The sequence below is a fragment of the Daphnia pulicaria genome, chromosome 3 (assembly GCF_021234035.1).
Source record: "Daphnia pulicaria isolate SC F1-1A chromosome 3, SC_F0-13Bv2, whole genome shotgun sequence".
In the NCBI taxonomy this organism is placed as follows: Eukaryota; Metazoa; Arthropoda; class Branchiopoda; order Diplostraca; family Daphniidae; genus Daphnia; species Daphnia pulicaria.
The window spans coordinates 9,362,000-9,389,751 of NC_060915.1; the positions used below are offsets into that span (position 1 = coordinate 9,362,000).

Here is a 27,752-nt window from a genome sequence, read left to right on the forward strand (position 1 = left end):
CGGTCTCTGGCACTTGTTGTAAAGGGATCTGAGAAGAGAGACGTGTTGTTGTCCATTCTGGGCTGTGTTTAATCGTGAAACAACGTACACACACAGTGCTGTTTACTTTTGTTTTTTGTTACCTTCTACACTTTGGAGTGCGTGTTGTCTCCCCGTCAGTTATCGAATAAGGTAAGTGTTTTCAAGCTTCAGTCAATCACGAAATCCAATCGAATATTTTGCACGACTGTGTCGGGAGGTACGCGAAAGAGTTGGCCGCCACACACATACACAAGTTTAGTCCATTGACCAGCACACACATACACGAGAAACACAGTCAAGTTTACTGCTATTTTTCCCAATCTTTTTGGAACGTTGATTTTTGATTGGGGATGGCTAGATCACACGCGAGTCGTTATTGTTTCATCGGTTAAAAACCAGCAGGTGTATGTAGAAAAAAATTCTGGGCGTGTAAAGGGGGGAGCACATGTTAAGTTTGTGTGTGTGTGTGTGTGTAAAATGTTGATTGTTAATCCAGTCAGGTCACTTTTTATTTCAATCACCCAAGATGGAAAGATGAAGGGGTTATACAAAAAGAAAGCACCTACATGTGTCTATAAGAATGTTCATTTCTCTCAACGTCTTGTCGACCTTGACTTTCTTGTTAAGTCATTCGTGTGGTATGGCAGAGAGTTGCCGGGGTGACGAGGTACAGCACCGACAACATTGTGAAGCGTGAATCGTGTTCGCCGGACATTGTCAGAATCGACTCGAGTCTGGTACAAAACGTCTGAAGCCCTCGGGGCGAAAGCTCTTCTTCATCTTCTGTTGCAATTGCAGTTTAAAACTTTTTGCTGAAACGGGGTATCCTCACTGTACACCATTGGTAATCGATATGCTAATGACCCCCCCCCCCTTCCTCGAGTGGCCTCTGCCAAGAACGGCGAAACGTTCTCGGTATATTCCAATTTTCCTCTTTTCCAATTTTGTAAGTAATTCAATTGGTGCCTTTGGGAATGATAGGCACATGGATGCATGGGTCTATTTTTAATGAATGCCTTACTTGCACATTTTATTTTAGTACGTAGACGTACATTTAAAAATAAATTTCGCAGAAAGGGATAGCGGTGTATTATTCAAACGACCTTGAACCCCGTGTTATATGAACTTTCCATTTTTTGGGCCTAACAACGGAAAAAACCCCTACTCCCCTTTGAGGACCAACCCCCTCGTGTTTCTTTTCAAAAAATAAATAAGCGGCTATTATTGAAATGCATTCCGGAAAGAAAAATGGTGGTTGCAACCCTACGGGGTCGCAGTTTTTGCACATACAAAATGTTGTTTTTAACATTTTCCCCCCAAAAAAGTAGAGGGTTAAAAAAAAAGGGGTTTATGCGAGTTCCTTTTTGATGTATTCAACAAAAACGGATATTTTCTTTTTGTTAAAAGGAAGAATGTCCAAGAAAAAGTCTTCCATCTCTTTTCCGTTCAATTGAACCCCCTCGTTTTGTTGTCTGATCCCCCCCTTTTCGCTTCAAGGTTCCACGCCGAAATGATTTTGTATGGGAAGATGAGAAAAACCTGTATATTAAAAGATCCAAAGTACAGGTGAGATAAAAATCGCAGTTTTTATATTTTTTTAAAACTAGCGCAGCTTGAGAAACAATTTTTCAAAAAAAATTTTTTGGGTTTTAATTTCCTACGGACGAACAATTCCGCTCCATTGTTTTTTTGAACGAGTTTTTTTATTTTCACTTTGTGCGTTCGTTTGATCCGTCACACACACCGAGTGCTGTGTGTGTGTGCACGAAAGCATTTCGTAGGGAAATACAACGTTCAAGTCGTTGGCCACTACACGCTGATGGACTCTCAATGTTTTAGCGTCATGGCCGTCTGCACTTGATAAAACGAAACGATTCGCTCGACTAGTTTTCTTGTTCTCGTACGAAAACACACACACACAAGAAAGAAAAGTACGAAAAAAAGGGACGAATTTTAAGTTGGACAATGTCGCCATTTCCCAAAGATAACTTTTGGAGAGTTTTTATTTTTGCGCAACCATGTAACTTGTCTCCCGTCGTTTGATTTCAAAAGGCAATTGAAAGGAGCCGCCCAGACTTTTTGTCTCTAGAGCGAAGAAATCGATAATTTGTGTTGTCGTCCGCTCCGTGTTCTTGTGCATCCTCCTGCTTCCTGGTGTATTATGTATTTGCCTTTTTTTTCTTTCGCCGCGTGAACCGTTCCTCTCTCTAGTGATTTAAAGTGCGTGGCCAACTGTCACGTTCCTCTACCAGTAACCTGTATCTCCAACTGAAAAGTGGCGCCGCCTTTTGACTCTTGTGTGTGAACCGTTGGCGCCATTTTTCATCCATTTTTTCGTTGTTGTTGCTTCGGCTAGGAGCAGTTTTTTTTTCTTTTCACGGTCCCGCACGAGCCTCTTTTGCTGCCACGTACAGTCAATGGCGTGTAGAAAATCGTCCCACACTCACCATTATTATTGCTATTATATACCCAGTGACCCTCTCTCCCTTCCTCGTTCAATAGGAAAAAGAAACAAAAAATTTTTAAACAATAAGTGGTCGGTCGGTCGAATCGAAAATTCTCAGCCGTTAGATCGTTTGTGGTTTCTCGTCTTTTTTATAGGGTAAAAGAAAAGAAGCGGATGGCAGGAAATCAAAATGAAAAGAGTACAATAAAGCGTTTTCCCTCATTTGCTCACGTTCAACCTTCATTTTGGGTTATCGTCAACGTGAGGAGGGGAAATACTAGCGAGAAGAGAGTAACGAGTGTGTGTGTAGAATAAAGACGATTACGTCTAATCACTTGAACGAACGGCGATACTAAGGTGTTTTGGACTGGGCGTATCGATGGAAGTTGCTTGAACACTTATGACCGCCATTTAACGGACCTTTGGAACTTGAGGCAAAAGCCCCACTCACACACACACACACACAAAAGGAAAGAAATCTGGTTGCTGGGCAACCTCTCTTCGTAATTGTTCAAGTATGTCGTTAAAATTTCTTGGACTTGCTGAGTTTTTTCGGGGTTTTTCTTTTCGGGTGGGAATGAGTCTCTGGGCAGGTTAGAAGAACTGTAATAAACAACACGAAGTACTTTCGGTTGTTGTTTTTTAACGATTTTATTTGGTTTCGGGAGTATGAAATAACAAACAATGTACGTTCCTGTGTGTGTGTTTGTGTGTGGCCATTCCCGACAGCTAATTGGCTGAAACGGTGCAGCACACAGATAATCATTTTTTGTTGTTTACGGACTTGAGTGAGGAGAGAAAGGTTGTGATTCCCTGATTATGTTATGAAGGTTCGTTGACGATGTTACGCCATGTCGGGAAAATTTTTTTTTTATCCCCACATACTTTGTGACATTGGTTGATAAAAAGGATCAACTCTTTTCGGTTATCATCAGAATGGGACTATCCTACTCTGGGCTTATTACTTTACTGCGTTTGGGAAAATCATGAAATGCATTATTATGCATTTTCCGTATCACGGGGCTGTCAAAGTTAATTAATAAAACTGTCTAGTCACTATACCTGATTCTCACGTTTCTCTCAACATTTTCGAACCAGAAAATGTTTTTCTTTTATTACGAGAAAAAAATTATTTTTTGTCTTATCCCAACATCATTTGACATCGCCCTAATGAATGAGCGATGGATTTTACTTGCAAATATACTTATAAAAAAAGGGAAAAAAGAAAAACCGGATCCAGCTCGTCCTGGTTTTCTCAAAAATTTTTTTGGTTTTCTCGAAAAAATATTTTTCGAACCCCCCGAAAAGCAGAAACAAAAAACCTACAAAATTCTCTCTCTTTTTTTCTTTCAGTCGATGCCCTCATTAGTCGATTGTTGCTATACGACTATTTACTAGCAAGTATTACTTTGCTCATTAAAAGGAAAAAATCTGATCAGAAATAGTAAGAAAACTAGAAGAAGGTGCTGAAGGGAAGAAAGGGGGGAAAGAATCTAACCAGTTTCTTTATCTTCTTCTTCTTTCCTCAACTGTCGAAAAACCGAAAAGCTTTCGGAATGCAATAGTGGCCAAGCAACGAGTTCTCCGTTTCTCTCCTTCTCTGTTTTCGGAAGATAATGGTGGGGGGCTCACACACACACACACATCTCTTTCCTTCTCCATTCGTTTTTCTATTATAAAATTCCATGTCGGAGATGCGGAGAGACAGAGAGAGAGGTTATTCGCTTGATTGCAATCGAGATAAGTCCACATGTGGCCGAGAGAGAGAAAAAGAAAAGGTTCCTTGTCGCTTATTTTTTAAGGGCCTCTGCCATTCTTTACTTGGTCGATTTATACCTTGAGTTTTTCGGGGTTTGTTTGTTTGTCCACCGCGAATACACAATGTATTAAAAGTAGTAAAGAAAACAAAACAAAGAAAAAAAGAGTTATTTTGCCATGTAGTCTTTTTTTTTTTTTTTTGCTTTGTGTGTGTGGGGGCAACTGGGAGAAACGAAAGAAGAAGAAGAAGAAAAAAAAACGGGTTACAGGTATAATTTTTCTTTTACCTGGTAAAAATGGGTTGTTTTATCGCTTTTTTGCGAAAAAGGGTTCTTTTTCTTTCACGATCGACAATGTCCGCAACACGAAACTTGTCAATCAGGTTCTGTGTGTGTATGTGTGTTTTAACGGAGACACACGAAAAAAGCCAAGCAGCTGGGTTACATCGATCTTGCCCTGAAGGCACCGTCTCTCTCTCTCTCTCAGTATGTTGTTGTTATTTGCTTGTCAGGAGAGAGAGAGAGAGAGAGTGAGCGAGAGCTAGGAGCTGTGCTAAGGAGCTGACTTTGTAATTTTTTTTGTTTTCTTTCATTTTGATATTAATTTAGTTCTCTTTTTTTTCTTTCATTTTACGCGCGCCCTCTCAGTCGGTCTCGGGTCCCGCTACTGATTATCAAAGAACAACAACACGCACCAACTAAGTTCTCCTCTTTCTCCGAGTTCCCGGCGAACGGTCGAAGGGACGTTGAACTGTGTTGGCGCGGCCATAGCAGAAAGGAAAGGCAGCGAACACAGCAGAAAAATAAAAAGCCACCAAAATGCAGGTTCCCCCCCAAGTTTTTCTTTTTCGGATAAATTTTTATGACGTCTTTCTCTCTCTCTCTGCCGTATCTTCTCTTGTGTCGTAACTATAAATCGCCCTGACTTTGTCGTTTAGCTGCTGCATATATATGTGCCGAGTTGGGAGGCGAGTACGTGTAAATACTAAATAGTGGGGGGAGAATACGAAAAGCAGAAAAGAAAAAAGGAATATGTGCATTTTGAATTTTTTGTTTAGCTTTTTTGTCGTGTCCCAACGTTCGTGAAAATGCAAGGTCAAAACCGCGTGAAACCGGCGGGAAAGAAAAGAAATAATAAAAAAAAAAAGGGAATAAGAAAAAGAGAGAGAGAGCTGTTGAGGCGTATCGGTGCGAGACTACCGCCACCGTTGCGAAGGGCGAATGACGTCATACGTGGGTTGATCGTTCAGATCGTTCGTTCGTTCATTCCATCTCCTCCCCAACAGTTTGCCAAGGTTTTTTTTTTTCTTTTTTTTCCTTTTTTTATTCTTTGTTGAGGGGTTCCTTCTTCTTCTCTTTATCCGATGCTGACGTCGATGTGATGGGCTACAATAACCCCCCTCCCTTCTCCTTCTGGAAGAAGGCCATGAAGAAGATGGAGGAGGCGGTGCGGCTATGTGCGGTCAATTTGCATATTTCTTTTGACGTTTGGCAATTTGAACCAGCGAAACTGGTTAAAGGGGAAAAAAGAAGAAAAAAAAAGGAAACTATCGCTGATAGAGACAACTTGTGCGCCCAATAGGTACCTGTGGATTCATTTCGCCATCTAGCGGTAGTTTTATTGAGCCTCGGTAGCAGTCGATAGATGGCAGTTGCATCGACCCTTCCGCGATAATGACTGATAAAGGCAGTGCAGTAAGGCTACTACTGCCTACTGGCATAACTACTCCCGAAAAAATGATGGTAGGCGATAACCAAAAAAAAAAAAAAAACTAACCAAAGAAACAAAACAAATAGAATTGTTTTAGACCGTCTATGCTTATCTTTCGCACAAGAAAAAAAAATATGGCGTGACGCAATCCGTCGACGTGAGCCGAGGCTGTTGGAAAAAGTAACATCAAACGCGTTACGTTGGCTGATGAGACGGGGCTTGTATGCTGGATTATGGAATCGTCATCTGGGGAAGGGGGGCGGTGGGGTGTTGTCGACGCCTCTATCTTTCTTTTTCGGTTGTTTTACTTGGCTTTATTATCGGATCACGTGTGTGTACGTGCCAATCTATGCGTGAGGCTAGTCGTCCAGTCACGCAGTCCCTTTTTCTCTCTCCCCCCTATTCTCTTTCTTGGATTTCATCTCCCGTCGCTTGAACTGCCCTTTGACTTTGGTGTAACTCTTCATGGCGAAAAGAAGAAGAAATGAAAAAGACCATGAACTTTGTGCCACCCACAGAGAAGTAGAAGCGAATTTTTCTTTTTTTTGGGGGGGGGCGGGGGGATTTAATTTTGTATTTACTGGTGTAGATATGCCGCCGCAACTGGTTTTGGGTCTAAACCGCGCTGCTCTCTTATGTAAGTAAATAAAGAGGCCTCCAGTTGTTGTTGGTCTAAAGTTCATCTCGATGGGGGTGATATCATTGAACTTTGTTTTCCGATGATGAAACTCGAGGAAAATAATTGTGTAGATTGTGTGAAGTCATATTCCATTACGAATTTCGACATTTTTTGATTCGTATGACACCAAAAGAAAATTCAAAACGCGATTTTTAATTTAAGTTGTTTGTTTCTATTTTTTGGTGGGCCATTTTCTCGGCCTGGATGTTTACTAGTACTACGTCCCGCCAATGTTTGATAACAAAATATTTCCCCTTATTTATTTATTTTTCTTATTTTCTCTGATGCATTTATGTCAGCACCAGAGAGAGAGAGAGAGAAAGAGGTTTGCTCGTTGTGGCGCTGAATTGCCGGGCAATGATAGAAGGGCAAGTGGTCTTATTAGGCAAACTTTTGCCATTGCATTTATACGTAAATGGAAGGTAGCAAAGAGAGTTGCTAGGGAAACCGTAAGGTCTCTCTTGAAATATAATTCGCCTGACTGGTTTTCATCAGTTCCCCCCCGCATGCCGTTTTCTTCTTCTTCTTCTTTTTGCTTGCCCCTTGGTAACAAACAAGTCGAATGCAAAAGAATCAAAAAGACAAGAACGGCCATCGCAACTCGTTTTTCCACCTTTCTATATAACAAAAACAGCTCTGTTCTCCGCCGATTTTTTCCTTCTTTTTCGGTGGGGTGTATTTATAGTCTTGGTCGGACGACAGTGACGCTTTGGCTTTTCTTCTCTTCTTTTTGTATTGAGCGCGCTTCAATTCAAAGCCCGATCGATGAAGAAATGAAGAAGTCCTTTTCTGGTTTAACTGTGAACTCATCTTGATTACCCCCCTCTCGCTCAAACGGCTTGCCACACATTAGCTACTTCTCTTTTTCTCTCATTTTCTAATTTGAAATTCAGCAAAGAGATGATGTCGTTTGTTTGCCGTTCACCTGGGCGAACCGGTTGGGTGAAGTTAAAAAAGGGGGGCGATGAATGAATCGAAATAGAATAGAATACAGAAAACACATGTAGAGTCTCTCCTTTTTTTTCAAATTGCTTTTGTTTCTTTCCTTAATTGAATTTGTTGCGTTACACAAAAGACGAGGGAAATGTGCGTGTTTGTCAACTGCCGCCAGCGGTTTTGATTGGACGCTAAGGAACGTGTTGGTGTGTGTTAGTGCTTGTGCGTTCGTTACAATAGCCGCCTGAGAGGCAAACTCGACAAAGTATTGATTCACCTTATACGAGGGGGGGGGGGCCTCCTCGTCTTTTATTGACTTACCTTCGTCCACATTTATCTGTTTTTCCCTTGGTGTCATTGAAGTGAAAGTGACAGATCATAACCAGATTTATGTCCTTTTACTTATTGATATGTATAAGATGGACCGATCCATCTTTGTGTGTGTGTGACTGTGTGTGCCTGTTGTTTCTTTGGTAACTGAAGGAGAGCAGAACGGCGGAATTGATCGGTTCCTACTCCCTTGGCTCTGGTTTGTTGACGTCAGACGCAGTTTCATCTCTTTACCTATCCGGTGATTACAGAACGACGACGACCGGGAGCGAGTAACACGCCACTCGCTGCGGGATCTATCAATTGATGAATCCAGCAGCAGCAGCAACAACAACAACAAGTCTTGAAAGAGGTTCGATGGGGAAGGACCAACAAAAAAAAGTTGAGACTTTCGAGCTGTTTGGTTGAGTAATGCCGTCAAGTGCCTTCGTACGCACACACATAGTCCTCCAAAACTCTCCCGTGTGTGTTCTGGTTGATTTTGTTGTTCCTTCCTTCGGGAGGGCACGAGTGCTACATGATGGAAGACATGTGTTGGAGATATATATTCCCTCCTCCTAGCTCATTCTTCTTCTCTTTCTCATCCCCGATGTGTGTGTGTGTAATAGCACAACAAAAACATCCGTCCTATCGTCGTTGTCTCGTAAAGGCTTAAGCTGGCGCGGGTATATGAGGTACACGGTCGAGAACAAGTTGAAGAAGAAGATCCTTGTTCTCTCTTAGCGGCTATCTCGCTTTTGTCTGTGTTTGCCGTACTCTGACCAGAGGGTACACACAGACAGTAGTGTTACTACTACACATGGGATGTACTGCTGCTGTATGTGCTGGTTAGTAGTGGGTGGGTGGATCTTTTAGGTTATCACCGTAACGAGCCAAGTGCTCTCGATAGGACACATTCCTTTCTCTCTCGCGCCGTCTCGTTCGGCCATTAAGAGCCGCAGCCACACACCGCCCAGCTTGTTCCTATCATCCAGATAATGCCCATCAATGGAATGAGCCCAGAGTTTTTTTTTTTTTCTTTTTTTCTTATTCCGCGCAGTTTAGACCGCCTTTCGCAGAGGTCCGTGATGGACGAGATGTTCCAGTCCCTCTTCTTCGTCCGCCCGAGAATCTTTTTCACTCTACAAGGGGGGAGGGAGGGAGGGAGGAGGAAACTGTTGGTCCATATGGTCTTCACGAAGCGAAACCTCGGCTAACTCACATCCCTCACATCCGGTTCCATCCAGGGAGGAGGGGAGAAGAAGAAGAAGAAAAATGCTGAACGTTTGGAACTTTCAACTTTTTTTCTTCTTCTTCTTCTTCCTTTTTTTCGCTTCTCAGTAGACCTCAACTAACTAACTTATAACTCCCGGCCTTAAGAGAGTTCGGGGCTGAGGGGGAACAGGAGCGGATGAGAAGGGGGGGGGGGGGGGCTCCCGTGTCGTGTTTGTTTTCTCAGGGAAGGAAATGGCGTCTGCTGCTGCCCCGCAACCGGGAGTTGGGAAAAGGAAGTTCAGGATTTCTCTGCCGTTTCCCATCCACCCACGAGACCTGGGTAACAATCTCTCTTTTTGCGTTTTTCACTCGAATCTCGAGAAAATCAAAAGAAATCGACAACGCCATTATCAAGAGTGCGTGCTGTGGTGTCTGCGGTGAAGAGGGAAACCGCGTGACGTCAATCCATCTCCCGTTTTTAATCATCATCGCGGAATAACCCCCTGTGTACTACGCACAAGCTCTGCTCTTCTCAGTCACTCTCACTTGACTCTCCTCTGATGACGCATTTTATATCTTGGCCGAGAGGGGAGCAGGACACGATACGAACCACACGCGTCTATAGCCCGGGACGGCGTTCAATCATCGTCCAACGTGACACAACCGTGAAGGGGCGTGGCCCTAGTTCGTTCTCCTGTTGAATTTTTAAAATTTGGTTTTTTTTTCCTGTGATGAGCGTACATGTGAAACGAGAGCAACGAGGGTCTAAGGTTGATAACATTGGCGTTGGCGTGTACTAAACTGGGCAGCTTATAGATTATTAGACGGTCACGTTGGTACGTCCCGAAAGGGAAACTACTATACTCTACTTACCTCTCTCTCTGCCTGCATCGGCGATAGGATTTCATCAACACACGCCGTAGTCACTCACTCTGTCATTCTCGTCTCCTTCATTACAAAAACAAAATGCGGGAAAAAAATAATAAAATATATAAACGAGGCCCGTGTGGGTGGAAATGAATGAGTGAAAAAAAAAGAGTATAGGTTCTTAAAAAGACCGTTTCTGTTTTATATGAGTGTCGTTAAAAATCTAGGGTAACGCAGGAAAGAAAAGGCACAGTCCAAGGAAGGAAAAGAGCGCAAAAGAAGTTAAAAGAGAGAAAAAAAGCAGCAGCTGACTGATTTAGCGTCGTCATGGAGAGATAGACTTCCCCCAATTACTCTCTCGGTTGGTTAGGCTACTATAGACTAGCTGGGTGTAGCTGGCTAGGGGTAGGGGGGTCTTCATATCGCTGGCGTCGTTGAAAAGTCAAGGATTCATCAACCGCTCGGCTAGCGTTTCTACGTGCAAAACTCACACGCCCACACACACACACACAACCCGGGACTTTTTATTTTCTTGTTCGTTTCAAAAAAGGAGGGGAAACAGGAAACACATGGAGATTGAAAAGAAGTAGAAAGAACGAGTGTATTGCTTTTATATACCCAATACACGGATCCTCGCCGGGGTTATAGCGAACATGAAACTATAGTTGGACGCTTTAAACGTCGACACAAGTGCACATGCATCAAGTGATGATATTCATGCTAGAGCTTAATAGTTCATAGAAAGTGTGTCGAAAATAGAGTGCCCCCGGATAGAATTCCAAGAGTTTAGGAGCAAGGTGCTGTAGGAGTAATATTGGCAAAATATATCCAGCTCCGTTTCTTTCAGGAAAGAAGGAAGGAAAAGTGCAGGAATGAAATTTTGTTTGCGGGAATGATTGGAAAATCGTCGCTCGGGAAATAATAAAAAGGAGAAGCTCTGCCGGCACAAATCCACGACACGGACGTTAAAGCACGTCGCTATTATGTCTCTCTTGTCTTCTCTATCTCCTCTTGTATAATGGACGAGACAGTTGCACACATACTGCTGCTCCCCCCCCCCCACCCACCCTGCTTGCTGCTCCGCGTTTCGATCAATCGAGTCGATACGTTGGTTATATGCACTTCTCTTCTCATCGGGAGAGAAGCTTGGCTCCTCCACCATATGTACGCACACACGAGAGAGGCGAAACACGAGCTGGAGCCGGGCGTCCTTGAAAACTTGATGAGAACGGATTGACGTAGGTTTCGATCAAACATTGAATAAGGAGTCCTCTCTCTCTATTTTTTGGTTCGCTCTCCTGAAACGGGAGCCACAAGGAGAAAAAAAGTGCCAATCGATGGCCCCTTGTCTGATGCGAAGTTGACGTTTGCGCGCTACTGGAACCTCACCTCTCTATCACACACACACACACGGCAACAAACTTGCACAACACAAATTGTTGTGCTATTGTGTCGTGTGCGCCAATGGAAAGCCGCTGGCCTTGTGGGCTCCGTTGCTTTTTTGTTGTTTTTTCCGCATCTTGATTCGATTCTTCGACGGCCAATGTGACCCACCGTTCAAGGTTCAATTCACCCTTCATCAGTGTCTAGTCTAATACAACAAGTATTTCCTTTATTTTTTTATTTTTAAAGAAATATTTTGTTCTAAATAGTTTTTTATTTTATTTTTTTCAGGGGCATATGCTTCCCAATTGTTTGTTGTGCTTACACAACAAAAGCCGATTGACTCCTGGGCACTGAGTATAGTAAAAAGGCTTTTCCCAATGAACAGGCTGTACTGTGCCTGTTCTTCTACTTCTTTTGGCTTTCGCTTTTTGGGTGGAAACGGGAGGAGCAGGAGGGAGTAGAGATAAATCGCTTTGCTTGTTCGTCAATTGGCGCCCGACTCCCTCCAGTCCATCTGTGCGGACCTTCTTTCTCTCTCTAGTTGAGGAAGACAGTACATATACACAGTAGGGCAGAGGAGCTGCAATGCAATGCACTCTTCTCTTTTTTTGACACCACGTGCTGTTGGACGCGCATCTTTCGTCACGGGCGCGTGCCAACTGCTCCCAAAAGTTCCTCAACCAACTCTCAAGCCGACCAGGGGTGCAAAAGGCGAAAAAAAAAATGAAATTGATATTTTTCCATTTTTCCACCGCCCATTTTTGACCTCTTTTCAAAGTTTTCGCATGGAAATTAAAGATAAAACAAAAGAAACTAAAAAGATTAAAAAACAGGAAGATCACGTTTGAATTGATGGAGCAACTGGTTCCTGAATAGATGAACTGGTATAATTCAACCGGATTCGTCTATCCACACTTTTGTATCGCTAGCCTACATTTTTTACGAACTTGTAAAATTCAGCTACTTGTTAATTCAGTCCTCACTTTGTCATTCCACGATGATGGTTTTTTGTTGCCGGCAGTGAATAGAATACGTAATTAACCGGGACGACATCAATTTCACATCCAGCGACCGATACACACACCTTCCATTTTATTTTTTTTCCTTTTAGCTGCTCATTCTTCTCACGCTCTAGTTGTCGTTTGGCAGCCAGAAGAGAAATTCCTTTTTTGTTTTGCTTGTGTACACACGATTTATGCCGGTCCGATTCAAGATCGACTTTTAGTTTTAGTTGATTAGTCAACAATCGTCGTGCCACAGTCTGCGCGTGGAGGTTTTTCGTCAAAGAGACGAGTGTATTATGTCTTTTGGCCGAGAGTCGCCTCTTCTTGCCGAACCGCTGTTGTGTTCTATTTTTAGGAACGACTCTAGAGCATCTTTCAGAGGTAAAATTTTTTGAAAAAGTAAAGAAAAGAAAACTTTTCGGGATTGAACTTTTTTTTCTTTTCTCGCTGGGATATATGCGTGTCATGTCACTGTGCAAAATGGAAAAGATTTTCAGTTTCGGCGAATTTGTTTTTCGGAAGGAATAGGGGGCCCAATGATGACATGAGAAAAGAAAAAAAAAGAAGTTGAAAATCTTCTCTCTCTTAATTGGGTTGGTCCCGGTTGCTGCACGCCCGATGTGTGTTTTCTTGACTGGCTTCGTCGTTTCGGTGGAAAAAATGAAAAATAACCAACAGGCGGGATCCTTGAACGGAACGATCCTTGTCCTTTTTTTTATTATTTTCTTTCTGTTTTTGTTTTGTTTTTCGTTTGAGAAATTGTTTACGAGCGCAGGAAAATTCGTTGGCTGCATCCAGAGGATGCGCAACGGTAACTATGGATGTAATCTGGTTTTTATTTATTTTATCATTATTTCCCTTTTCTGCTCGTCGTCATTCGATAATCGAGTCAACTGCTAAACGACAACCTTCCATCATGCGCCACTTTCCTCCTTGAAAATGTCAAAATGCTTTTCCCCCTTTTTTCAGCTTCTTCTTTGCTTTTTTGGCGTTTTGTTTGCCCTTTACGACGACGACGTCGCCCCGACTCCCGCACTCACCTGAAAATTGAGAAGCAGCTCAGCTCAGCTGCTGCCGCTCAGACTGTCATTGGGTCACATGGAGGCAACGAGACTTGCCAGCACAGGGGAAGGAGGAAGGTTGAGCGAAATACGACGACGACAGCGACGTCGGCGAGGCAGGAGTGAAAATTTGCCTGTTGCTCGGCGTTGTGTGTGCAGGAGGAGACGCCCCACGACGCCAAGGCATCGCTTCCATATTTGGACAGGCAGCACGCCCGCGTCTTGGCACACTCTCTCTCTCTCCGTGTGTGTGTGTGTGTGTGGTAGCCACAGTCTGTTGGGGGAGGAGGGATTTTTTCTTCTTCTTCTTCTTGAAATCCCCCGCAAACCTTTTGGAAAGAGCAGCGACGACCCGGGACTCTCTCTCTCTCTCTCTCAGCTGGGGAGGGGAAAATGACGGCGACGCTCAACTCCCCTGCCCGGCTGTTTGACACACACCGGGAGCGGAAAAAAAAATAAAACAAAACAAAAAGTCTCTTCTTCTTTCCAGAAGATTTTTAAAGGGAGGAAAAAAAAATATGACGCCAACAGCAGCCGCCCTCCCCCGTCTACTACAAAATTTCGTCTTTTTTTCTTTTCTTCTAGTTGGCTAATTTCGCTACATATGGACTACGACTCACTTTTTGGCCTATTGCCAGTCGTTTTTCTTTTTCTTGTTTTTTATTCAGGGTGACATTTGAAAAGGGAACCAAACTTTTTTCTCTCAAATTGACAACTGCCATTGTCTTTTTTTGTTGAAGATAATCTGACCTCTTGTAACAAAGTTGAAGGTATCCCGAAAACTTTTTTCTTCCAAGTTCTTTTTTTTTTTTTTCACGTTCCAGCGAATCGTTTCTGTTTCCCTAATGTTTAAACGAAAGTTGAAATTGGATTTCTTTTTTGGTTTTGAATGCAAAGGGTTCGGTTGGTATGTTATGTTGCCGTCGTTTTTGGTCCCTGCCAGCCGTTTGGTTGCAACCAAACGGCCCGTGCTTCCTTGGCACTTGGTTATCTGAAAGATGAAAGAGTCCATTTAAATTCTCCTCCCGAGAGTTTCTCGGTAGCCTGGAACAGTCGCAGGAGCAGGCAGGAGGATGAATGTTTTGTTTTCTTCTTCTTCGTCTTTCTTTATTCTCAAAAGTTTTCTTTTAAAATAAAAAGCCCAACGGTAGGCAAAGCAAAAAGAAAAAAGAGAGCGAAGTGTTGAACGTTTTGGAGGTTCGAAAGTAAAGGAGTAAATAAGAAGAAAAAAAAGGGGGATGGGGGGAGAGAGAGAAGTTGCGTCTTCTGGAACACACACACCGGAACACGGGACCGTATATCCAGTTCCAGAAATAGCCATCGAGACCGGCCAGCTCACCAGTTCGCCTCGTTCGTTCTCGCTCAACCCCCAGAAATGTTGAGGAGAAAATGGGTCGTTGGCTCCGTGTGTGTATTCACGCGGGACGGCGACGCCACCGAGACGACCGACCGTCCATGTTTTTATCAAAGACGCCATGCAAGAAGAGCACAACCAGCAGCAGCATCGTTTTGGGATTCTTACGAACAACGCACATCATCGGAGGAAAAGAAAAGAAAAGAAAAAACTTTGGGGGCGTGTCGCAATACTTTCTCAAACCCGGAAGTTCATTCCCTATTGACGCATCATCCAACTTCTTCATTTCGTTATTTAAATGATATCGCACTTAAATTAATGATTTATCAAAAGACGACAGACGCCGCGTGAAAAGAAAAAAACGGGGGCGACGCGCACACACACACACACATAAATTGGTTGTTTATCTCTTCCCACACCAGATGAAAATGACTTTTTATTTTTTTGGTCCCCCTCTGAAAATTTTGGGAAGAAAAAAAAGATTGTACCATCTTTAATTTTTTTTTTTTTTGCTGGACCGGCTGGTTTTTTTCTTACTCTTTTTTCTTCTTCCCTCGTTCGTTTCACACACACCCCCAGGACTGGGTGAACTGCTGAGAAAGGAGCCCAACAGTCTTTCTTGTGTTGCTTTGCTTAACGTCAAGTTGATTGCTCCTGCACCTGCTGCTCCTTGCCAGAGATGTCGAAGGAAAAAAAAGGAGGATGTTGTAGCTCCCGGGGTACTACCGACCGGACATGGTCTCCTAGCGACCAACTTCCGTTTTCATTTTCATTTTTTTTTTTTTTTTGTCAGTTGTATACTGGTTGTCGCTTTCAGTTGAGCATCACATGAGAGAGAGAGAGAGAGAGAGAGATGGTGGTGGTGTCCTTTTTTTAAATGCGCGCCGCTTCGGTTATCCACTAATCCGCGTGAGACATGCAACACTTGCAGTTAACACTAAGACGAGCGGATAGGATTTGAATTTTTTTTGTTTCCCGCCATTTAAAAAACACGGAATTTCAAACTAGGAGCGATGGAAAAATTAATTGTAACTTGTGGAACTTTTTATTCGTCGATCGAGTTTTTCGAGCACCGAGATGAGGAAGCCGGACACAGACGCCGACTGAGTTTGTTTGAGGGGCGGACTGGAAAAGAGAGCGAGTGAGAATCTAAGAAGAAAGAAACAAGGCGAAAAAGTAAATTTGGAGATGAAAAAATACAAAAATAAAATCCAAAAATAAGAAAAAGGGGAGAGAAAAGAAAAAAAAGTCGATGCCGATGAGATGAGTTTTATTTTTCGCCAAAGTATTTCGGGAGAAAGACTTGGGACTGCCAGAAATACACCGGTCGCATGTGGTTGTGTGTATTATTATAATAGTCTAAACAATAGTCGGCCCGATATAGAAACCCCCCTCATGTAACAGCACCTGCACAAGACTCGGGGTGGCGGAATCATGGCAGCATATGATTCAATCGACACGAGACCTCTCGACCGTCTCAACTCCAATCCAGTGGCTACAATGATGTTTTCCCCGTTTTGCTAACGTCGAAACCTGTCAGTTGTGGCCAACTGTCTCACATCGACTTACCCCAATCTTTTTTCTTACGCTCGAGCGCTCCTTTTTTTCGTGTTATTGTCTGTTGACATTTGAATTTTTCATTCTTCTTAATTCAATGAGAGAACAACACATGTAAAACACTTATTTGGCAAGAGGATCATACGGTTCGATGGCCGTGTGTGAGCAACCGTTTGTGAAAACATAAACGCCCCCCCCCTTCCAAAAAGGCAGCCGGATCACGTTCGCCATGTTTCTCCGGTTGATTATTGTGTTCGTGAGTCTTCTTTTAACATCTTTATTCGATAAACAGCGCATTTTTTCGGTAACAAACGCGATTTGTTTTTTTTTTCTTCTTCCTCCTCCCCGATGGATCACATCCTTTGAGGGAGGGCAAAAAGACTAGGAGGCACCGTGGGAGATGATTGTTAAGCCGGTCCCCCCCATTGAGGTCGACATTGAAAATGTCTTAAATGATTTCGAGTGGGGGCGAGAGTGAGACTACTGCTACTACTACAGCTTCACTTTTTTCTTCTTTTTCTTCTTCCTTTTCAAGAAAACCCCAACCGCGTTGTATTACAGAAAACGTAAAAGGAGATGGATGACGTCGTTTATCAAACCAACAAACTAACCGCACTGGGATCTCCTAGCGTGACCTTTTTTTCTTTCTTTTTTCTTTGATTATTATTTTTTCTTTTCTTCTCCCTGTAAATTTTTGCATTCATTTTATATTTCGATCGATGACTGCGATCTGTTGCGACTTGCTTTCCCCCCTCAGCATATTCCGTAATTGAATTTTGGGCGACGAAAAGGAAATAAGAATAATAGCGCTCTTTGATCAAGGACTTTTTTTTTATTTATTTTCCAAAATGTTATTCCTAGCTGTCTGATTGGTTTTCAATTCAAATTCGTTTTCTTTTTTAAACTTGAGAGTGAAACAGTACTGTCAAACACGGCCTTGGGCGAATTTTGATTCTCTTCCTCCCGTCATCCATTCATCGGAACGTAGGTACTACTAGCCTCGTAGTAAATGAGATGCAAATGAGAGTTGGCATGAAATTGGCCGACCCAAATTACAGACGTATCTGATTGATCTTAAAATGTCATTTGATTAAAGTAATGGTGACTATACATACTGTGGAGCATTGCGGGCTATTGGAAAATCTTTTGAGGTTTTTCCCTTTTATTTTTTGAGTTTCGCGCGGGGGTCGGTGAGGAGCGACGACGTAACTCCGGTCCTGGGAAAATAAAAAAGACGTGGCATCCTCTGTTGGTTGACGGATACTGTACTTTACTCGGCAGCCGTTGTGGTGGTGTTGCCGAGGGTGGAGATGGGTGGTGGGGGCTAGAAAGCTCCTCCTCTTTGGATGTCGTCAGAGGCAGAGTCGGAACCAATGGCAGGTGAGCGCCGGTAGCGTCGCCCGAGTCAAAAGGGGTTGGATGTGGGGTTGTGACGGTATCGGTCCCGAATGTTTTCGGCCTCTTGTCTCCCGTTTTTCTCCCTACTCCGCAAGAGAAAAAGGGAGAAGAAAGAAGTTGGCTTTAGAAACCACCTCCTTCTCCCACCCCATCCCACCACCCTCTCCTGGCTTCTATAGCCTCCCCATTTGGCTTGGGCTGTGTGGCCCGTGTGTGTTCTTGTTTCGGGGGTCCTCAGTGCGTCGCCGGCTATTTTTAAGCCCAGTCGCCGTTGCGCCTCTATTTTGAGCCGTCTGGTGCGTCGCGTGCTCTCGGCGTTTTCTATCTCTCTCTCTCTCTCTCGCTCCTTTGGCTCCTTTGGCTCCTCGTTCGCTACGACTCGGCTAAAAACTCTTCCATCTGATATTTTCTTGGGTTGTTTTTTCTCTCCCAGCTCGACGTGTGCCCGCGTACCGCAGCAGCACTTTTGCCCCGCACACAGGCAACCCAAAAGTGTATGCGACCGACCGACCGGGCGTGTTTGTGTGTGTGCGTGTCGTGTGTGTGAGTGTGTCTTATGTGTCTACACAGCGGCGGCGGAGAATCTCCTAACCCCACTGCTACTGCCCTCCTCTCTCTCTGTCTCGTTTAAACACACGGGTGCGTCTTCTTGATTATTTACCTTGATGCCTACCTGTGTGTATCTTGTGTGGGTCTGTGTGTTGTTCCAGATATGCGACGCACCGGTGCAAATTCCTTTTGCCAGGGGTTTTTTGACTTGTTGTTGTTGTTGTTGTTGTTGTTCTTTACTGCTGCAATTTGGGTAGCGAGAAAGACAACGACAAGAAAAATGAGCCCAAATAAAAAAAAAATATAGGGGCCCCTATTTCTGTTTCGTTACGTTGCGGTTGCGTGGCCCTCACTCACGCTACTTACTCTATCGGCTGGCGTAACTTTTGCGGCTTATTGGCCAATAAGTTGGGACACTGGCAAACCCAACTCCTTCCATTTTTTTTAGGGGGTGGTGGATAGTTCGTTTCCGGTTTTTATTTTATTTGGAAATAAAAGGGACGCGAAATGAAGTGCAAAAGGGGATAAAAACCATTCGGAGAAATAAAGAGAGAGAAAAAAAAACATGTACGAAGTAGCGCGAAAGAAATAAAAGAAAACGGTTCATAACGGGGTAGGGGACCCAGTCCCGGAAGAAACTGTTCACACGGAGTCTATACGCACGCAGACTTCTTTTCATGCAGATATGTACATGTACTGTATGAAAGAGGCAACGACGACAATTTACACCTGAGTAGAAAATGTGGTCGATAGAAGGGGCGGCGATGGGCGTCACAAGCAACCAAAACATTTGACTCGGAAAGAATTGGGTTGTTTGATTTTGTTTTCCCAAGACGAGTAGACGGTAGCGCATTATTTAGTCAAATGACCAGTCATTATAATATAACCTCAAATTAACTTGTCAATTTTATTTCTTTTTTCTCTACAGTGCCAATGATTGTCGTCGGCTAAGGAGCGAAAAAAGGGGGACCTTTTTTTTCAGTTGTTTTGACTCGGAACCTTCGGCCCTTGAGGGGCTTTTGAAAATAAGAGAAACAATAGCGGAAACCTTCGAAACGAAAGAGTCCAGCTCCAGCAGTTGGCGTGGCATTTTTGCGGTGACCAGAGCCCAAGAGATTGTCTTGTTGTCGTCTTCCAACATTCACCACCACGACCGCAACAGAGACCGCAGGCCCAAGACGGGGGGAGATATCCATTCATTAATAACACCTCTGCCGTGTTTTATTTTCTGCGTGGTGCTCCGTCATTGGATCGGACGTCGAGACGACGACGACAAACGCAAAAAAATTGGACTCGGAGAAATCCAAAGAAGCAGAAACCCCCAACCCCAAAAAATAACGGGAATTTCACTCTGAGCGAGTGACATCACATTTTGGAAGTGTCCGACAGACGGAAGAGAAGGGTCGGCGGAGGCGCGGGCGGAGTAGGCGAAGTAGGCTCCACCATCAACAGCAACAGCAGCCACAACAACAACATGGGAAGGAAAAAAATTCAAATCTCGCGCATCACCGACGAACGGAACCGGCAGGTAAAAAAAAAAACAAACGACTGAAAAATTAAAACAATTTATTACCTTATAAATTCTATTTTTGGGGGTGAGGCTGGCGCGACAACCTGCACACACACACACACACGGTACTTTTTGATGAATTATTCAAGCGATGCGATTGAATCTTGCATCCGACGTAATTGGTGGGGAGCGATAGCATTTGTGTGTGTGTGCGGGGGCGGAAAGTGTCGGGAGTCGGTTGGGAATTCTCGACAACCCGAGAGTTTTGGGATGACGTGCCGATGAAAGATTAAGTAGCGAAATGAAGAGCGAGAGAGCCAAAAAGAAGAAGAAGACGAAAAAAGAGACTTTCTTCTTCTTCTTCTTCTTTTTCATCATTGTTGGATGAGGTGATCTGACGGGTGAGGTGGAAACTTGCCGTGCCGATCGACAGTTTCCTTTTCGAGCGCGCAAGATACACTCCAGGTGCGCCAACTTTGAACGTCACCATAGCGACAATCGATTTGTCGTTCATTCCGTCCTCTCTCTCTCGCTCCTATATAGCGTTCACAATGTGTTGTTTGCTCCCTATATAATACGACGGGAGAGAGAGTCCCAGATTGGAGAGAAAAGATTCTTCTCCTTAAGACTTATTTTTTTTTTCTTTTTTCTTGTGACGTTCGTTGGCTAAGAAATTGGGCGATTCTTTATCGGGACTTTTGGCGTTACTATAGAAACGTCGAGAGGGCAAGTGAAGGAGGGAGAGATCAAAATCTGCCAACATTTTCTTTTATTTTTAATTCGATGCTTATGTTGGGGACAGGGTCGGTCGGGTTGGGAGGTGAAGGTCAGCAGCAGCTTCTTCTTGTTTTTGATATTTGATTGGAAATCTCGAACAGGAAAGTACAGACTTCTCCACCTCACTATCAAAAGAAAGGGAGGACGAGAAACTTTTTGAAATATCAATGGGAGGGAAGAAAGAAAAACGGACCGGATGACACTGAGGATCTGCTAGGAGCAGAAGGACTCTGGGGGGTTAAGATTTGCGCTACACTGTACTGGTATTGTATCCGAATGGATTTCCCTTTGCTTTTGTTTTCGGGGGATGGGCTGAACTCGTGCAACCGGAGACGTTTACCTTCAAATGTAAGGAAGGGAATGGAGAAGATGCTCAGCGTGCAACACAAATTCATGGAATACCTTGACAAAAGACCTCCTCCTCCTCGTCGTCCGCCCCTTGCTCACGAGAGAAGATGAGGCAACGATCTACTCGATGTGTAGATCATATCTTTATGCCTCCAATCTCTCTCTCTCGTCTGCAGTCATTGACATTATCGATCGCAGCTTCTGTTACTAGACACACAGCTTGCTTTTTCTTTTTTGCGTCATGTATTTAACTCTCTCGGTCGCTCAGGGATCCAATTGACTTGTCATCCGACTGCCAAGAATGACAAAACGTCGTTAACTGTCGTTTGAGTTGATTTCTAATCGGTTAGCAACCGACGACGACTACATATTATAGGCCGATTACCAAGCTGCTCTTCTTTTTTAGCTTTAGAATTTTCGCTATCGATTTCTGTCCGTTTGTCATACGCAATTCACTCATTTTCTTCTCTGCCCGCATCCGCAATGGGATGGAAAAACAAACAACCCAATTGAAAAAAAAGGTGACGTTCAATAAGCGCAAATTCGGCGTCATGAAAAAAGCCTACGAACTGTCGGTGCTGTGTGATTGCGAGATCGCTCTCATCATCTTCAGCAGCTCCAACAGGCTCTACCAGTATGCCTCCACCGACATGGACAAGGTGTTGCTCAAGTACACCGAGTACAACGAACCCCACGAGTCGTTGACCAATAAGAATATCATCGAGGTTAGCAAAAACAAACAAATCTCTCAACCACCCACCCAGAAAACGAAAAAAAGCTCTTCTCCCCACCACCTTCTTCATAACAAAACAAAGGAAAAAGTAATGCAGCATGTGATGGTCAGATAGTGCACATATAATACTAAATAATATCGTGATCTGTTTGCCCCTGCGGGTCCGACAAAGGCAGCAAACACACACATTTCGTCAAGACGAATAGAGTCGCTCGCTAGTCATATCTAATCTCGAATTCTCTGGACGAACCTGTTTTTGTTTCATCCAGCGCACATTGTCTTAATTGTATATATTTCATGCCGTATTATCTGAATAATAACCAGTTTTTCTTTGTTTTTTTGACATTTGGTTTGTTGCATGCGTTTGCTCTTTGTGTTCCCTCTTTGCATCCACTCGGAATCGGTTTTGAATTCGTCGTCGGCTGCTGCTGCTGCTGCTGTGCAGGTGACGTTCACCAAGCGCAAATTCGGTCTGATGAAGAAAGCCTACGAGCTGTCGGTGCTGTGCGACTGCGAGATCGCACTGATCATCTTCAGCAGCTCCAACAAGCTGTTCCAGTACGCCTCCACCGACATGGACAAAGTGCTGCTCAAATACACCGAATATAACGAGCCGCATGAGTCGAGAACTAACAACGACATCGTAGAGGTGTGACGACCTACATTTTTCACTATTTTTCCACCCCCAACCTGACCGTTTAATAAATAATAATAATTGAAATGATGTACTGACTACTAATTGAAATCCGATTGGCATGAGTGCACGGCAAACGCGGTTTGTCGCTTGTGGCCCGTTTTGAATTTCAACCCCCCTACCACTCCCACCACTCCCGTTTTGTTTCCCGTCGTGAATGATGATGGATTCATTGATTATTAACGGCGTTATTATTTCTCTTTTTTTGTGTGTGACGCTGTTGCATTGGTGGTGGGGTATTGGCCGGCTGATTTTGTTGGCACCAGGCGTTGAACAAGAAAGAGCACAAGAATGGTGGCTGCAGTCCCGACAGTCCCGGTGAGGATGTCGACGCCACCGATTACACGCTGACGCCCAGGACCGAGGCCAAGTACAACAAAATTGACGAAGAATTTCAGATGATGATGCAACGCAATCAACACCACAACGGCGCCCAAAGGGTAAAAACAACAACAAGTCTTTTAAAAAAAGAATCCGAAGGAAATGGGTTTTTCATTTAATTTTGTTTTGTTTGTGTTGGAAACAGAGTGGAGGCTACACGATGCCCGTCACGATGCCCGTCAATCCAGGCCCTTACGGCGATCCCGGCTCCATGTTACACGCCAGCCCGCAAATGGTGGGCGGCCATTCTAGCGTCAGCCCACGGCCGGCGTCCTCTACCGGCATGCTGGACGTTGGCGGAAGCAACAACGGATACGGGTCCAGCCAGCCGGCCAGTTCTCCCATACCGGAAAGTCCGACGCCACCACCGCCACCTCCGTCGGCTCTCAGGAGTTCCAGCTCGATGGCCAACCGGTCCCTCTCGCCACAGCAGCAACACTTGGCCGGTTCTCAGCGACACAATTTAAGACTAGCCATCCCCGGCAATCAAGCTGGACTTGCCATATCAAGCCACGATAGAGGTAAATTTCACTCCCGACGACGATTTACTGCTGGTTGGTCCATTTTCAATTTGAGTCAATTGCCCGCCGCCGCCGCCAGTTATTGCGTCAACGGCGACAATCGATCGATGGCGACCGATTGCGCTGATATTTCATTGATAAGTCCGTGATCTCGGTGACGCGCGCCGGAAAGGAGATTGAAAATCGACCGCCATGTTGAGTCTCTTTTGAGTGCCAGAGTAAATCAATGAGGAAATGTGTTATTTGTCCGTGCCTTGGAATTGCAGGTGGAGGGGGCGGGGGTAACAGCAGTTTGAATACGCCCGTCGTCCCACTGCAGACTCCCGGCCTGTCTGGATTGTATCAATCCAGTTATTCTGGTCACGGCGGTGTAGGAGGCGGAGGAGCTCAAGGACAACCTGATTTCAATTTACCTTCCGACATGGTACTCACCTCTTTGCACGCCGTTCACGCCGGATGGGGTGCAGCTCCGTCAACCAACTCCGGCAACAGCAACTCCTCATCATCTTCCGGCGGAATAGTTCACCACACCGGCCACCTGCCCAACAATATTCATTTAGGGTAAGACGTGTTATCCGATTGATTTTTCCCGCGCAATTCTTTTAGCTTCTAGCAAACATTTTACAGTCGATTTCGTGTCGTGTGTTATAATGTGTACGGTTTCCCGTTTGCAGGTCCTTGTCCCATTTGACAGTGCCCAATTCAGGGTCTCAGCGACCGCCCAGTGCGCCCCTGTCACCGTCACCGGTGGCGCTCAAAATCAAAAGTGAGCCGATATCCCCGCCCCGGGAAGCCATGGGCCTTCAGGTAATAATCACATCGTTTTGGAATCAATCCTATTTTTTTTTTTGTTTTCCTTTATAGAAATCGAAATTTCCTTTTGATAGACATTGTCATCAAGACACAATCAGAGTCTTTTTTCACTCTCTTTTTTATTTTCTAATTTTATTCGTTTCTTTTTGCTTTGTATAAAATAGGGAGGTGGTATGGGTAGCGGATTGGGATCGTCTTTGGCGCCACTGCCAACCGGTATGAGCCTGATGCAACGTCCTTCGTCGTCATCAGATCATCATCTGTCACCGTCTGGTCACCTCACTCCGACAGGTATGCACACACACACATACGATTTATCCGCCAAAGAATTAAATTCATTGATCTCCAAATAAGGCCACACCCCATTCAAGTGAAATCATTATTCTGTAACACACACAATGATTCATGTCCAACATCAATTTAACTTTCTTATTTCGAACAAAATTTTATTTTATTTCTTTTTTTTTAAATGAAATAGGGTCGTCACCAGATCCGGGTCACCATAGCCATTCAGAATACGATTCGATGCCATTGCACAAAAGACCTCGAATCGCCGAGGGCTGGGGTGCATCTTAGGAGGATGCCAATCCATCTGAAGAGGAATCAACAACAACAACAACAACAAAGAAAAAACAAAACCCAATCGGCACCACCGACTCCAGCATCCAAATAACCATGGACCGGGGGAGTAGTTTTGCTTGCATATCTCTCACTCTTTCCCTCTCTCTCTCTCTCTCTCTCACTTTCACTCGTTTGTCTCTCCGACGGAAAACACACACACGGATACATACAAAGTCAGGAAATGTGCTTCTACGAATAATCAGAAACATTATCCCCTACCCCTTCCCGTTTTTATTGGGCGGACCGAACATCAACAACATTCAAAAACAGACAAGATTTCATCATTTTTACAAAAGAAGAAGAGGAAGCATTGTCTCTTATTTTTGAGTTTCGCTCCAGGGATATTTGTACACACACACACACTCTCTCTCTTTCTCTCTCTTAAGAAACCAACTGTGTTGTTCTTTTTTGGCAGTCTGAATTTATTTGAAGGAACGTGTTTCGTCGGCGCCAAATATCATCATCAAAAAATGACACTCAACCAACGTAACAATTACCCCCCCCCCTCCCTTTATCCCTATTCCCCGTACCTTTAAAAAAAAAATTGTGGACAAGTGATCAGTGATAGTGCCTGAAAGACCGCGAAGAGATTGCGTGACGAGGAAGAAAAACCAAAAAAAGAAAAAAAATAAGTTAAACTTTATATAATACTATTATTATGTAATAACAAGACACTCGACACGCAAGTTTTGACACCTCAAACTTGGTGTTTTGTTGTGTACAAGTTTGTCTTTCCTCTTAATTTCGTGTTTGTTGTTGGGAGGGTTCAATATTTTTGGAATAGTAGCACAAAAAATCGGTTGTGAGAACAGAGACAAAACCGCTGGAAGAAGAACGGGGAGAGACCAAAAACAATTTGCTTAATGAGGAAATGAAAAATGTGTTATATTTTTCTTTTTTCTTTTCTTGTTTTCTTGATGGACTCAATTATTCTTTCACGCCATGCCTCGTTATTCTTGCCCCCGGCAATTTAGTTGTAGTACTACTACTTACTGTACAGCAGTATATACCGATTGGAAAGAGTTATTTAGTTATCAAAAGTGCCTCTCCCTTTCCACTTTTCTTTTCATAATGTGTTTGTATCGAGCCCTCGCTGTGAATTTATTACCCATTCATTTGTTTTCTCTTTTTTTTTTGAGAGAGAGGTTTTCGTTCGTGCAAAACTCACGAAACGGGTCAACTTTTTTTCACTTTTTTAATTGAATCAAAGACGAGGAGGGACGTTAAAGCAAATTTTCTCTTTCTGTGACGGTTTTGTTTGTAAAACTGGTCAAATATTATATCGGCTTAGGGCCGTTCTGTGTTAGAAATCAATTACGTGTGTGTGTGTGTATTTTTATTACATTTTTCGGGGCGGGGGAAGAGGATTCGTCAAAGACAAAAAGGAGAAGATGAAAAGAAGTTGGAGATCTATGTGTGCTGTTTATCACGTTTTACCGAGAGAAATTTTTTTTTTTTTTTTAGTTTCTTTTCATGTCGATTGTTAATTTATTTCGTAACGCCCGCGCCCACATAATTGCTTTTTTTTTTTTTACATTTGGGACGGGCGACCAGGAATTGTTTAACAACAAAAAAAGATGGCCAAGACTGTTAAAAAAGAAAAGAAAAAAAATTCACCCTGTGTCGGTGATTGTTGTTGTCGCACCGATTTGATTCCCAGTTCAAACCAAACTTTTTCTTCCTTTTCTATTTTTTCTTTTTTTCTTTTGAATTTCATTCATTAATGAATTATAAACTAATTATCGATTTTTTTGTGTCATAATTATTATTACAATTGAATATTGACGTGACTAGATATTTTGATTGATGCCCAGTACCTTATCGCCGAAAGGAAACACAAAAGATTTGAAAAATTTTGAAAGAAAGAGAGAGAGAGAGAATCAAAGAGAATGGATTTCGTAGTCGGGTGTGGTCCTATTTTTGCTAAATCGTCTTTTTTTTTCTTTCATCGTTGTCGTTTATACGTGACGACGGCGGTTGTAACGCTCAAACAAACAAACAAAACAAAAAAATTCAGAAATTTACCATAAATGGCGTCGTCCCCCCCAAAATCGCCCGATAATTTGGATAAGGATAGCGGAGAATGTGTGTGTGTGTGCGTGTGTGTGTGTGCTTTAGAGATAATTATTCAAACCGAGTTTCATATCGACTCGTGCGAGTGTGTGCCTGTTTCTCCCCTCCCAATGTCACATGAATTTTGATTATTTGTATTTGTGCGGGTGTTTGAGATCTTTCTTCACCGATGTAACACAACGTTGCCAACGCTAATGTGAATTCAAACAAGAAAAGAAAAAGAATTGTGTTTTGTTCGTTTTTTTTTTCTTTTTTGGGGGGGTTTAGCATCTTCTGCTGCCTCAAAACAAGAATAACAAATGTTCGTGTGCTCCCCTCTTGATATCAAATGTGTTTCTTCATCTCTTTCTCACTGTCTCTATCTTTCAAATTTCCCGCCCATACACAAATATATTTGAATTTGAAATCTATATGTTTCACACACACACACACACACACACACCTACCCGTGTATAAAAGAAAATTTCGTAACAAAAATGGCCTTCCTTTCTCGACAAAGAAAACAAAAAATCCTCCGCCTATGAAATCCCTCCCTTGATCCCTCCCCAGATATACATTATATATATATACATTATATCATCGTGTTTTCTCTACTAACCTATCCCCTTCTATTTTCCTTACAATTTCAACAAATATTTTCGCCAAGAAAAAAAAAAAATGCGAAAACAAGTGACGACAAAACAATCATCAAGTAAAGGGAAAGACAAAATTTTCAAAATTCTTCAAATTTGTTCATTTGTAATTCAAACCAAATGAAATATTGTGCTGCTGTGTGTGTAATTTTTCTGTTTGTTTAGAGACGATTTTTCTTTTTTTCTTTTTTTTAAATTTTCGAGCCGCGAGCGCGCCGTGTTCTGTTATTATTATATCATCGGTAGTGTGTGTTGTGTTCATTTACATCTTACGACCAATAGTTGGATTTTCTCCCCTCTCCTTGTAATTTTTTTTTTTTTTTTGCAAAAAACAAAACAAAAGAAAACAAAAATGGATTTGCTATTATAGTGCGAGTGTGTGTGTGAAAGAGTGACTGT

General features: G+C 43.2%; 1 protein-coding gene across 4 annotated transcripts; it reads left to right on the forward strand.

The window, feature by feature from the left end:
- LOC124329106 (myocyte-specific enhancer factor 2-like) lies at window positions 1-27,672 on the forward strand. 4 transcript variants are annotated; one of them, XM_046788110.1, is made up of 10 exons: window positions 2-171; window positions 4,873-5,049; window positions 19,179-19,778; window positions 22,064-22,267; window positions 22,579-22,752; window positions 22,839-23,214; window positions 23,481-23,775; window positions 23,889-24,021; window positions 24,192-24,318; window positions 24,506-27,672. In XM_046788110.1, exons 3-10 carry the CDS (start codon window positions 19,725-19,727, stop codon window positions 24,601-24,603), a joined length of 1,461 nt encoding a protein of 486 aa, XP_046644066.1. In that variant the 5' UTR covers window positions 2-171; window positions 4,873-5,049; window positions 19,179-19,724; the 3' UTR covers window positions 24,604-27,672. The 4 variants fall into 4 exon arrangements, with proteins under 4 accessions (XP_046644067.1, XP_046644066.1, XP_046644063.1 ...); XM_046788111.1 differs by lacking the exons at window positions 4,873-5,049; window positions 22,064-22,267 and adding an exon at window positions 21,407-21,610 and having other exon boundaries at window positions 1-171; XM_046788107.1 differs by lacking the exon at window positions 4,873-5,049.
- Window positions 27,673-27,752: the final 80 nt, after the last annotated feature.

Coding starts and splice junctions, on each gene's coding strand:
- LOC124329106 (XM_046788111.1), top strand. CDS start 19,725: ATGGGAAGGAAAAAAATTCAAATCTCGCGCATCACCGACGAACGGAAC. Junction 22,753..22,838: donor ACCACAACGGCGCCCAAAGG/GTAAAAACAACA, acceptor TGTTGGAAACAG/AGTGGAGGCTACACGATGCC. Junction 23,776..23,888: donor CCCAACAATATTCATTTAGG/GTAAGACGTGTT, acceptor TCCCGTTTGCAG/GTCCTTGTCCCATTTGACAG.